The sequence below is a fragment of the Gasterosteus aculeatus genome, chromosome Y (assembly GCF_964276395.1).
Source record: "Gasterosteus aculeatus chromosome Y, fGasAcu3.hap1.1, whole genome shotgun sequence".
Classification (NCBI taxonomy): domain Eukaryota; kingdom Metazoa; phylum Chordata; class Actinopteri; order Perciformes; family Gasterosteidae; genus Gasterosteus; species Gasterosteus aculeatus.
The window spans coordinates 18,420,765-18,431,749 of record NC_135709.1 but is presented as its reverse complement, the minus strand read 5'-3'; the positions used below and the strand labels follow the sequence as shown (position 1 = coordinate 18,431,749).

Sequence of the window (10,985 nt, the reverse complement as noted above, 5' to 3'; positions counted from 1 at the left end):
GGAACTTACACATCTGTCTCTGCTCTCTATTTTTGATAAGTTGATTACATTTCTTCAAGTAAATGTCCTTGTTTAAACTGAACTATTAACAAGAAGCAAGTGAATAACATGCAGACACTTATGGACCAACGAGACTGTTTATTTTGATGGCCATAGCTGTCGCAGGGAATTGACTCAAACAACCATCTTCTCTGCAATGTTGATGGGACCCAGGGTGACATCACCTTCCCATTTGTTACGTTCTGACTCCCCAGGAGGGGAGTGGGATTCCCGCCACTGCCAGAGGACATCCTGTGGCCAGTAAACGGGTATGGCGTTGTAGGTGCAAGAGAAAAAACATCACCTGACGTTGGGGTAAGCAGGCTTTTATTTAAGCGCAGTTAACAGGGGAAATGAGGAGGGCTGGCGGTACCAAAGCAAAGAAAAGAACAAAATGCCTCCCACCCCCTTACCTGTCCTATCTCCCAACGAAAACCACTAACTAACTGGCACACTAACAAGGCGCCCTACCCAAACTTACTGTAGGTGGCCCTGCCAGGTGTATCTAGTGTTGTTAGACAGGAGAGTAACCCTAGGTGCAGGTATGTAAACTCCGGAGCAGGGCTAAACTACTCCTCATCCCCCTGTAATAATAAGAACAAAGAAAAAACAATTAATTGAATACACAGTACAGCAAATCACCAGAACTAATAACTACCCCACCATACACCAGCACTCACATACACACAACCAGTGACACCCCCCCGGGTGAAACAAACACAGGGATACATATACTGACAGAAGGGCATGATGGGATTGGAGATGAGTCGAAACAGCTGAACCGGGTAACTAGCGGGGGTGGAGCCAAGATGAATGGAGTTCATGGATGATCAGTACCACCTGTATGAACACACACACAAAACAGAACACATACACAAATCTATACACAGAACAGGGGACGTAACACCATTCCAAAACTAGAAGTTAGGACAAAAGACATGTGTCAAATTATGCAGCACTATAATTCTCTAACTAATACTCATATCAGATGAAATGCTTTAGAAAGACTGCCGAACGGTAGCCTCGATATTGATGATGTCTCCCAGGAAAAACTTGTGGCTTGGCCTTTCATGTTGGAAGTCATCTGTTTAGTGGAATGATGACATATACATATTTTAAATAAAAATTTCCCAAAGTTAAATTGTGCAGATACATTGTTCTCTTGCTCACCAGTCATGAGTCTCAGAGTGAAGTACAAGAATTCCTGAGCCATTCTAACAGCCACGCGGGATGAAGAGCAAGGCTGTTCACATTGTGCTTCTTAACGGATTAAATGGATTCATTAGAATGCAGATTTAAAAGATTCTCACAGTATGGTGGATTTGCCATTAAAATGAGCTAATCCAATTCTTTTATTTTATTACCACACTTCTAACTGATAGGGTACATACCTTGGGTAGTGGCATTCCGCAATGACAGCAGCTTGGCTGGTTCTCACCACAGGGGAGGAGCCCAGAGGACGGGGAAGGTAATTCATGGTGAAGGTGTAGATGATGTAATCTTCTGTCATCTAAATACGTATCAGTGCAAACATTGAAAATTAGAAATGAATATATTTGACCAAAGATTAAATAAATATTCCTCGCAATTTCTTAATCATTTCACAGTGATCTGAATCATCTTCCTTATGCTTACCCTTAATGCGCTGAGACAATCCTGCAGGTGCGCCTCATAAATCAAGACCTGAGCATTAGTGTCTTCTCCAACAGCAGCACCGTTTCCCATCGTCAGGTCAGTGGGATTGATTAACTGGCCTGTCCCAAACATGTCCCTCTGGACTTCCACATGAACGATCTTCTCTCTGCAATCGACAGAGACAGATGAAGCAGCAACAGGAGATCTCAGCTCGAAATCCACATTGTCTTTGGGTAGAGGCTCCGGATCTTCAGGGTATTTCCAGGTGAGAGGTTTCTCAAATGTCTGCTTTGTCTGTTGGGGATTATAAGGAACCTGTTTGTTGGGCGCAGGGACCCCTGGAATCCATTGCGCCTCACAGAAGCTACCAAGCAAGGCCAGAGCCACAAGGCACACAGTACACTTCATCACCATGGCTTCACAACAAGTGATCTCCTCAGTTTCCTGGGTGCTGTAAGAAAGATATAAATGTGCACCCACTTTTATAGTAGAGGGAGCATAGTTCCTTAGACTACAGTCCCGCCCCTTCTGTTGACCATTCCACATCTGACCCGATAAGTTTAAACCTCAGTCAATGAGACGATTGCAGCTGTTGACAGAAAGCGATGATGCTTCATCAAATGGGTTGAGATTATTTATTTTTTCAACGCATACATAATTCCCCTTTGCAAAGAATTAACAAAAAGTTGTGTAGAAATACTAATTCACTAAACACTAAAACAAAAATCATTGTGAAGATAATGTACCTAATGAAATGAAAATTAGCATCATAAGTGTAATCATTTTTTTAAACAAAGTGAGAAAAGATAGTTGATATGCACTTAAAAAGTAGCGGTCATAAACAAGGTCAGGCTGACCCTGGGTTAGGTGTACTTGCCCTTGGCATGGCATGTCAAACCCATATTTTTGCCAAAGTACATTTAGTGAAACGCTGCAAATCGATATGGCTCCAACTTGACAGGCGACAGAGTTCCATCTGTGGAAGAGCATTAGTTTTCGGTAAGCAGTCCCAATGCAAGCATACAAATGCGAGTGTTTTAACAAATATACAAGAGTAAATACAATGGGCACAGTGGGAGTAGTGTTTTACGTATGCAGATAAAAACACAAAAATAACTGACTGATTTCACAATATTGCTTAACTATTGTGTCAGGACCAGGCTCAGCGCTGTTTGTTAAAGAGGGAGCTTATGTCATAGCCTCGCTGACGGGACCATTGAATGAAAGCTCTCAAAACAATATCAGAAAAACCTTCTGTATTGACGAAGTCCTAAACGAAGTCTAGTACTGGTTGCTAATACGGTAGATAGGTTTAGACGTTCGCCTGGTGCGCTCGAACACAGCAAAACGGAGAGTTCTGTGATCGTTACGATTGTCTTGCATGTTTATTTTACATCCACATATCATACAACGGCAAAACTTTAACTCATAAAACATGTACTGTTAGGGATTTAAGCCAGAAGGGCAACCCCTAGTCAGGGAATTATAGTACGTGTAATAATGTTTAGTGTTAGAATTATAGTTTGTGTGTTATTAGATATTAGTTATTACATTAACATGTTAGAGGAAGTGAATGCAATTTCAATCAAACACAATTCATAGTCATTTAAATCATATAAACACTGTACACATTAACATTCTGTCACAATGTGATGTTAAAACCTGGGGACGGATGCCAATTGCCGTTCTTTATGGATTTCTCCCAATTTTATCCCCAAAGAGGGTTTTTTGGGAGTTTTTTCTCCTGTCAGGTAATAAATGAACAACTTAATGTAAGGCAGCCGACTGAGGCAAATGTCTTGAGAATTGGACCACATGAACTGTCTTAGATCTTAAGATGAAGGGTGATGAACGGTGATCATTAATGATGGGTTGTTGTAATGAAAGTGTACTAGTTATAAGATGAAGACTTAAACAATGCATGCTTTGTTAAATTCACTCATTGAGGCATAAAGCCGAATGTATCTACATTGAGTGCATTGGAATGTGAGGGACAGCTAGGACAGAGAGGTTTCAGGTTACAGCTGCAGATTCACACCTCGACGTGGAAGGGACAATGGAGGAGGTGACCCTTTGGAGAAGAGGCCAATGACATTCAAATGCACCAAAGAAGACACACCTCAAGAGTTTTCAAAGGACCATGGCGGGGGAAAGACTGTTAGAATTTCTCCTGCAGCCGCGTTGATAAGTCACTTCAGACTTGCTCAGAGGATTCTCTATTTCGCGAAATATTCCACTGTTCGCTTAGTATTTCACTTTGTAATTGTAATCCCTATTACGTTGTTCAGTTATTAAATAACTTTTGATTTTTGAATTTAAACGAATTGACTCATTCGTGTCCTCGTTTCCGGCCGGGACGAGAACAAGGAGTGAGGGCTCCCTCGAGAGCTTCCGAAACCTTAACAGTACCCAAAATAACAAACCGCATTGCTCACCACAAAGGCACACACGCACACTGGCACAGTGTCTGGGATTCCTGCAGGTTAAATGGCCTACCTGGGCTGATCCGAGGTCGGCTGAGCCACAAAGCACTTACAGCCCCCTAGTGGCAAAATTAAATGAAATAATACCAAACAAATATGGCTCCTACACTCCAGCCCCTAATTGCGTCTGCCAGAGCAATTACCCCAAATCAAAAAGAGCCATGAACAAAACACAAAAAGATAGTTACCAATAGAACCAATTACTCTTTAGTTTCATTAAGCAAGCATATTTTGGTTCTGGGTCGTTCAATGATGTTTGTCTTGGTCTTTAAACAAACCACACGTACCAGACCTCTCTTATCAGGGAAGGTTTCCAGGACTCTTCCTAGCATCCATGATCCACGTGGTGCTGTGGAGTCCGCAACCATGACCAGGTCCCCAGGAACAAAAGTCCTCTTCTCCTGGTTCCATTTTTGACGCTCCTGTAAAAGTATTTGTGGGTCCACCTCTTCCAAAAGAGATCCGAGGTGTACTGTGTTTGTTTCCACCTTCTCCTTGCGTAAACATCCCCTTTGTTGAACAGTCCTGGTGGGAGAACTGGTTTCCCTTTGAGGAGTAGCAGATGGTTTGGCGTCAACGGCTCAAGGTCGTTGGGGTCTGACAGCCTTGTGATGGGCGATCCACTGTATGGAACCCTTCGTCATCCAAGGTTTACTGATGGCGCACAGAGCACAAAATCTTACTGATCATCCGTATCATGCGCTCCCAAGCGTCACCGTGATGTCTCCCAGCTGGAGGATTAAAGCTCTACCTGATTCCCTTCTTGGACAATGCTTTTTCAATGCGGTCATGATTCAAAGAGGCTAAGGCTTTTCGCAGCTCCTTATCTGCACCCACAAAGTTGGTGCCATTGTCGGATCTCAAGTGCAAGACTTGTCCTCTTCGACAGATGAACCTTCGCAACGCATTGATGCACATGTCTGTGTCCAGAGAATAGGCCACTTCCAGGTGCACAGCCCTGCTTGTCATGCAAGTAAATACTACTCCATACCTTTTCATGATGCTACGCCCTCTTTTCACATCAACTGGCCCAAAGTAATCTACGCCAACGTTAGTGAATGGCGGAAGATCAGGAACCACTCGCTCTTCTGGCAGGTCTGCCATTTTTTGCTCAGCGGTTTTCCTACCATGGAGCTTACAGATGAGGCATCTTGATATGATCTTCCTCACTGCAGTAGGTCCACTTGTGATCCAGTATTTTCTCCTTATAGCAGAAAGAACATGATTTCTACCTCCACGTCCAAGCTGTAAATGGACATGATGGAGGATAAGGTCGGCGATGTGTTGGTCTTTTGACAAGATGAGGGGGTGTTTAACGTCCTCGGGGATTGCTGCCTTATTCAACCGTCCCCAACTCGTAGAATTCCTGGATCCATTGAAATGGATCCAATTTGAGGATGCTGCTACTTCTTGGTACTTGTGGCTTGCCAGAGGTTAGTGCAGCAAATTCAGTGGGGAATCTCTCTTGCTGGCAAAAAGCGATTATGGAGGTCTCGGCCTCCAAGAGATCTTCCAGTGTCACCTTCTGATTCCCAAGTGATGTTGAGAAAGCTTGAATCTCCTTTTGCACATCAAACCTGGCTGCTCCTGTAGCACTGGTGTTTGCACACTCTAACTCTTTTCTTTTCATCCTCAGTTTGAGAAGAGTTCCTTTCAGCTTAATGAGCCACGCAACTGCAACCTTCAATCTTTGCCAATCAGAGAAATGGGTAATCAGTTGTGATGTGGCGTTGGTGTCAACAAGTATTGCATTGACCGTCAGACTTCGCTTTACTTCTGGGTCGTCGGCAGTGACACTTGAATCCACAGGAAATGTTGGCCATGTTTCTTCAGGTTCCCGTAGGAAATCCGGGCCTTCTATCCATCTTTGCTTCACAAGATCTTCTGCCTTCAAACCACGTGAAGCACTGTCAGCAGGGTTCAGGGATGTGGGAACGTATCTCCACTGCTCAACTTCCGAGTTGTCCCTGATGGTGGTTACCCTGTGTGCTACAAAGGTTTGAAATCTTCAGTCCTCATTTTTTATGTACTTAAGAACGGATGTGCAGTCAGTCCAAAAGCAGTCTTCTTCGGTGGAAGCTGGAGCTCTGATTGAAGCATCTTGTCCACTCGTACTGCAACAACGGCAGCGGTGAGCTCCAAACAGGGAAGGGTGACAGGCTTCAGGGGGGACACTCGGGCTTTGCCAAATAAGAAAGAAACATGAACCCTCTAATCCATGTTCTGCATCCTCAGGTAAGTAGCCGTACCATAGCCGTTCTCGCTTGCATCGGCGAAGTGATGCAATTGGGCACTGACAGTCCTTCCAAATCCTTCAAGTTTCACACATCTGGGGATCTTGAAATATGCCACCTTCTCAAGATCTGTCAGCTATTTGTTCCACTTCTGCTGAAAAGATGGAGGTATTGGATCATCCCAATCACACTTTGTCTTGCATAACTCCTGCAACAGCAGCTTGGCGGGGAGTATTAGAGGTGCCAGGAATCCCAATGGGTCGTAGACGGAACTGCTAATGGATAGAATGCCTCGCTTGGTTGGCGGCTTCTCTATGACTTTCAGCTTGAATTTGGAAGTGTCCGTCTCGATACACCACTGCAAACCAAAAGCTCTGTCCAATGGCAGCTTATCCCTGTCCAGATCAAGCTCATGCAGGTTCTTGGACCTGAGATCCTCTGGGAGGCTTTGAAGCACTCTTCGACTGTTACTAATCCATTGAGTGAGGATGAACCCTCCTCTGCCGCAAATGGTTGTAAGATTCTTTGCCATGGTGACTGCATCCGCTTCAGAGGGTGGTCTCTTCAATAAGTCATCCATATAGAAGTTTTCAGTTGACCGTTTCAATCACTTCTGTTGAAAAGTTGGCCTGATTGTCTTCAGCGGTCTTTCTAAGAGCAAGGCAGGCAACACTGGGTGATGAAACCGCTCCAAATAAATGGACAGTCATGCGATGCTCTACAGGGTACCATGAGGCCACCATAAGAATATTAAGTAGTCCCGGTGTTCCTCTCCCACTTTAACCTGGTGGAACATAGCCTTTATGTCCGCCATTATGGCCACTTGTTCCTCCCTGAACCTCACAAGAACTCCAACTAACGAGCTGGTGAGGTCCGGTCCTTGCAAAAGCTGACTGTTGAGCGAGATCCCTTTGTACTCTGCTCCACAGTCAAACACCACCCGTAGCTTTCCCTTCCGTGGATGGTACACGCCGTGGTGCGGGATATACCACACCTTTCCTGTTGGCGTTTCCAACTGATGCTGCGGTACTTCTTCGGCATAGCCATTGCTAATGACATCAACAAGAAAGTTGTTGTACTCCTCATGAAAGCGTCTTTCTGAAGTCTTCTTTTCAGACAACGAACACGTTGCATGGCAACACCGAGGTTGTTCGGCATCAAAACATCTTTCCCTTTGAAAGGCATTTGAAACACGTAGTGTCCATTCTGAAGCTGAACAGAGCTTTCCATTATCTCCACAAACTTCTTTTCTTCCCTTGACATTTCTTCCTGTTCTGCAGAAGCTCGCTCATTGAAGTCATAGTTGTACTGGCTAGTTAACAATTCTTCAATTCTGTCAATGGCATTTCTGTTGGCATAAATGGAAGGGTGTTCACTTTCACTGTCGCTACTTCCTCGTAACGGACCATTTATTACCCACCCCGGTAGGGTTTTGATCGCGTAGGGTCCATCTTCACCTTTGCGACTGTTAATCACCTCCCAAGGCCCCATCAACTTGGAGACGTTTGTGCCAATTAACAGGTCAACATCAGCGTTTACGTGGGGAATTTTAACGTCCTCTAAATAAGGCCATTTTCTTAGCTCCCTTTCGCTGATTATGTTGGCTGTAGAGACAGGCATCTCTTTCTGGGTACACACTTTAGGATGGGGATAGAAGCACTCACCAGAAAATCCTGAAATCTCCAGACTTTCAACAACAGAGCTTTCTACTGCGTTATTATGGCCCAAAGTGTGGATGAGAATCTTGAATTTGCATCCTTCCATGTTCAACTTGTCAATGAGCTTCCTGGTGCAGAAAGTTCCTGTACTCCCTGGGTCCAGAAAAGCATAGGTTTCAATAACTTTGTTTCCCTTTGAGCACTTCACCTTAACAGACAAAATGGGAAGAATTCCATTGCAGTGGCCAGCCCCTGTAAGACCACAAGCGGAGGATGTTGTACAGCTGTTTGAAGTATTTGACTTCTCAGTATTCTTCTGCTCGCCATCCTTCTGAGCTTTCTGAGAAACCCTTTCCTTCTCTATGTGCAAAACACCGGGATGCGTTCGGTTACACTTGTTGCATATTATGCGCCTGTCGCAATTCTTGCTCAAGTGTCCTGTGCACAAGCAACTGAAACACAGACCTTTCTGATTTAGATAGTCCAGTTTCTCCCTGTGTGTCTTTCTTCTCGGTTTAAAAACATTGTTCCAAAACATGATTACCAGCAGCACAATACAGGCAGGAAATAGAATCAGTCTTGGCAAAGGATGTCACTTTGTTCTCAGCTTTTTCCTTCTTGTTACCATCTGGTTTGCTGCATCCTTCCTCAATCTTGTGAGCATCTGCTTTGCATCCATCCTCAATGACCACCTGTGTTGCAAAGCTGTTTCTTCTCAGCTGTTGTTTCACCAGTGACTTGCTTGCTTTGTTAGCTCCTTTGATAACAGGTGAAGTGTCCTCTATGTCACCAAAGACTGGATCTGAAGTGATTCTGACTGGTGCTCGATGTACTTCACAATGTCTGAGAATCGTGCTCTTCGACCAGTTTTCTTCAGTATAAGGTAGCTTCTGACTCAGAATCTTTATGTTTGCTGGCATGTTAAGTTCCTCCAAGTACTGAAAATCATCCATAGCGTTAGAACACTAACGGAGGAAAAGTCCATAAGCTTTCAGCGCTTTGGGGTCCTCAGCTTTGATACTTGGCCATCCTGTGACCTTCTCCATGTAGGCCGGCTTTTATGTTAAACTCATTTTCAAAGTGCTCTTTGAGCAATTTTTTAGCAATAGCAAATCCTTTATCTGCAGTCATATGAAGGCAGCTGCGCACAATATCTCTTGGCTGCCCCCTAGTAAATTGCTCAAGGTAGTACAAACAGTCTCCTTTACAGCTTGTCTTTGCTTCCACGCAGTGCTCAAATGCCTTCATAAATGTATTGAACCTTAGAGGATCTCCATCGTAAATTGGAATTTCTCGGCGTGGCAGCAGTTGCGAGGTTTGCATTTGAACAAGGAGAGCTGTTATGTCATTCTGTTGTTGCGGCACATTATAGAGACCTGCTGTTTGATTTTGGCCTTGCAGTGGTTGAAACACTTGTTCGCCTAGAGTGGGTTGAAAGCCTTGACTGAAGGTTGTCTTTATTTGTAACTGAGGGGTTTGAGAACCTTGAATGACGGTTTTCTTTGGCATGATAGTTGGCGTGGCTACTTGTGAAGCATTGCTTTGTAGTGGTGGAGATGCGTGTCGCTGCGAAGACTGAGACACAAATATCAAGGCCTGGGGATTGAAAGGGGTGCGTGGGAGCTTTGATCTAGCCCCTTTCCTGATGTAGGAAGCCATTCCATTAGATTGCCTTGAATGGACGCTGCTACCGACCTGTAGCACTGCTAGCTTAGCAGAAGTGGCGGCTATCTCCGTGTCCAGCTCGAGCTGCTCCCTTTTTCTCCTCAAGATGAGCTCCTGCTCCTCCAATGCATGCTTATCTTTTAAAGCGGCAGCTCGAGCCAAGAGTGCGGCCTGTTCCGCCTTCGCCCTGCGTCTGGCTGAAGAAGTGGAGGTCTGCTGCTTGAGGATCCGCTCCTTGAGCCATGGTGCCTTGACTGCACATTTGAAATGCTGTCATGAGGTTGAATCTGATCTTCCTCTTCCTCTTCCTTTCCACCAGCAACTCCAATTCTATTGCTGGCATCAGCCTTATTTCCATTGGCATCAACGATTTGAGGACCATCCCTTTCATGCTCCTTTAAAGTGTTGTCAACAACTGTGTGTTTTTCTGTTGGTCAAATTACATTTTCACTTTGCACAGTTTGAGTTTGCTCAGTTTTAATTTCAGTTTGACCTGGCAAATCATCATCATGATCATCACCTACTTTGGTGGCTGGACATCCTTTAATGTCATACAACCATTGATTCGTACCCACAATAAACTCATGGATATTCAACATTTTAGCCTGGTACCATATTTCATGTTTGCTTGCTTCATCAGCAGGCAATAAACCCATTAAAGATGTATGCACCTGCTGTATTTTGCCACTCAACTCATTGAACATGTTAAATTCTTTTTCAACCTCACTTACATTCTTTTTATCACCCATTAATTTAGCAATATATTCTTTTGCGTTCGACAGTTTACAAAATTTAGACTTTCTTTCCTTTTCTAAAATGCTTATTTTTTCCAACAAAGCTTTGGGTGTTAATTTAACCACACGTTTTTCAGTTACAGTTTTTACCCGTGCACTTACAAGTTCAGTCTCAAGGCCCAGTTTTGGCCCTTTTGATCTTCGGCCATAATGACCACACAAAGTGAATTGGCTTATTAATCAACAAGCCCGCAAAATAGTTTATGTTGCGCAACAACTCGTCCAGACGCGCAAAGTTCTTTTTAGACGGTTGCGAGTTTGCTACCATTGCATTGGATTTACGCGAATGTGTGCACACAAATTACCATGGCCATGCATAATATCAGCGCTGGTCACCACATACCCCAATCGAGCGTTGGCCGGCTTTGATGAATGTTGTCCCGGTCAGCTGATGCTGGTATTTTTGCCCCTGCAGCTGGCTCCGGTGCAGCTTCAGTCAACAATCGGCAACTCCAAACATTTTTCCCACCTCACATT

The 10,985-nt window shown here is 44.3% G+C and overlaps 1 protein-coding gene and 1 long non-coding RNA gene across 2 annotated transcripts in view; one reads left to right on the top strand and one right to left on the bottom strand.

Moving 5' to 3' along the window:
* Window positions 1-3,994, top strand: part of LOC144391115 (uncharacterized) — a 48,417-nt gene extending 44,423 nt beyond the window's left edge. The window contains exon 2 of the long non-coding RNA XR_013455001.1: window positions 3,676-3,994. This is a non-coding gene — a long non-coding RNA (uncharacterized LOC144391115). The remainder of the gene's footprint in view (window positions 1-3,675) is intronic.
* LOC120812383 (zona pellucida sperm-binding protein 3-like) lies at window positions 1,023-2,124 on the bottom strand. The gene is made up of 5 exons (XM_078097960.1): window positions 1,675-2,124; window positions 1,431-1,549; window positions 1,366-1,388; window positions 1,210-1,299; window positions 1,023-1,123 (listed from the first exon to the last, which is right to left on the bottom strand). Exons 1-5 carry the CDS (start codon window positions 2,086-2,088, stop codon window positions 1,038-1,040), a joined length of 732 nt encoding a protein of 243 aa, XP_077954086.1. The 5' UTR covers window positions 2,089-2,124; the 3' UTR covers window positions 1,023-1,037.
* Window positions 3,995-10,985: the final 6,991 nt, after the last annotated feature.

Excerpts from the sequence above, each read along its gene's own strand:
- LOC120812383 (XM_078097960.1), bottom strand. The coding sequence starts at position 2,088 with ATGGTGATGAAGTGTACTGTGTGCCTTGTGGCTCTGGCCTTGCTTGGT. Across the intron at positions 1,550-1,674 it reads ATTGTCTCAGCGCATTAAGG|ATGACAGAAGATTACATCAT; the intron begins GTAAGCATAAGG and ends ATACGTATTTAG. Across the intron at positions 1,300-1,365 it reads TGGATTAGCTCATTTTAATG|AAGCACAATGTGAACAGCCT; the intron begins GCAAATCCACCA and ends TAATCCGTTAAG.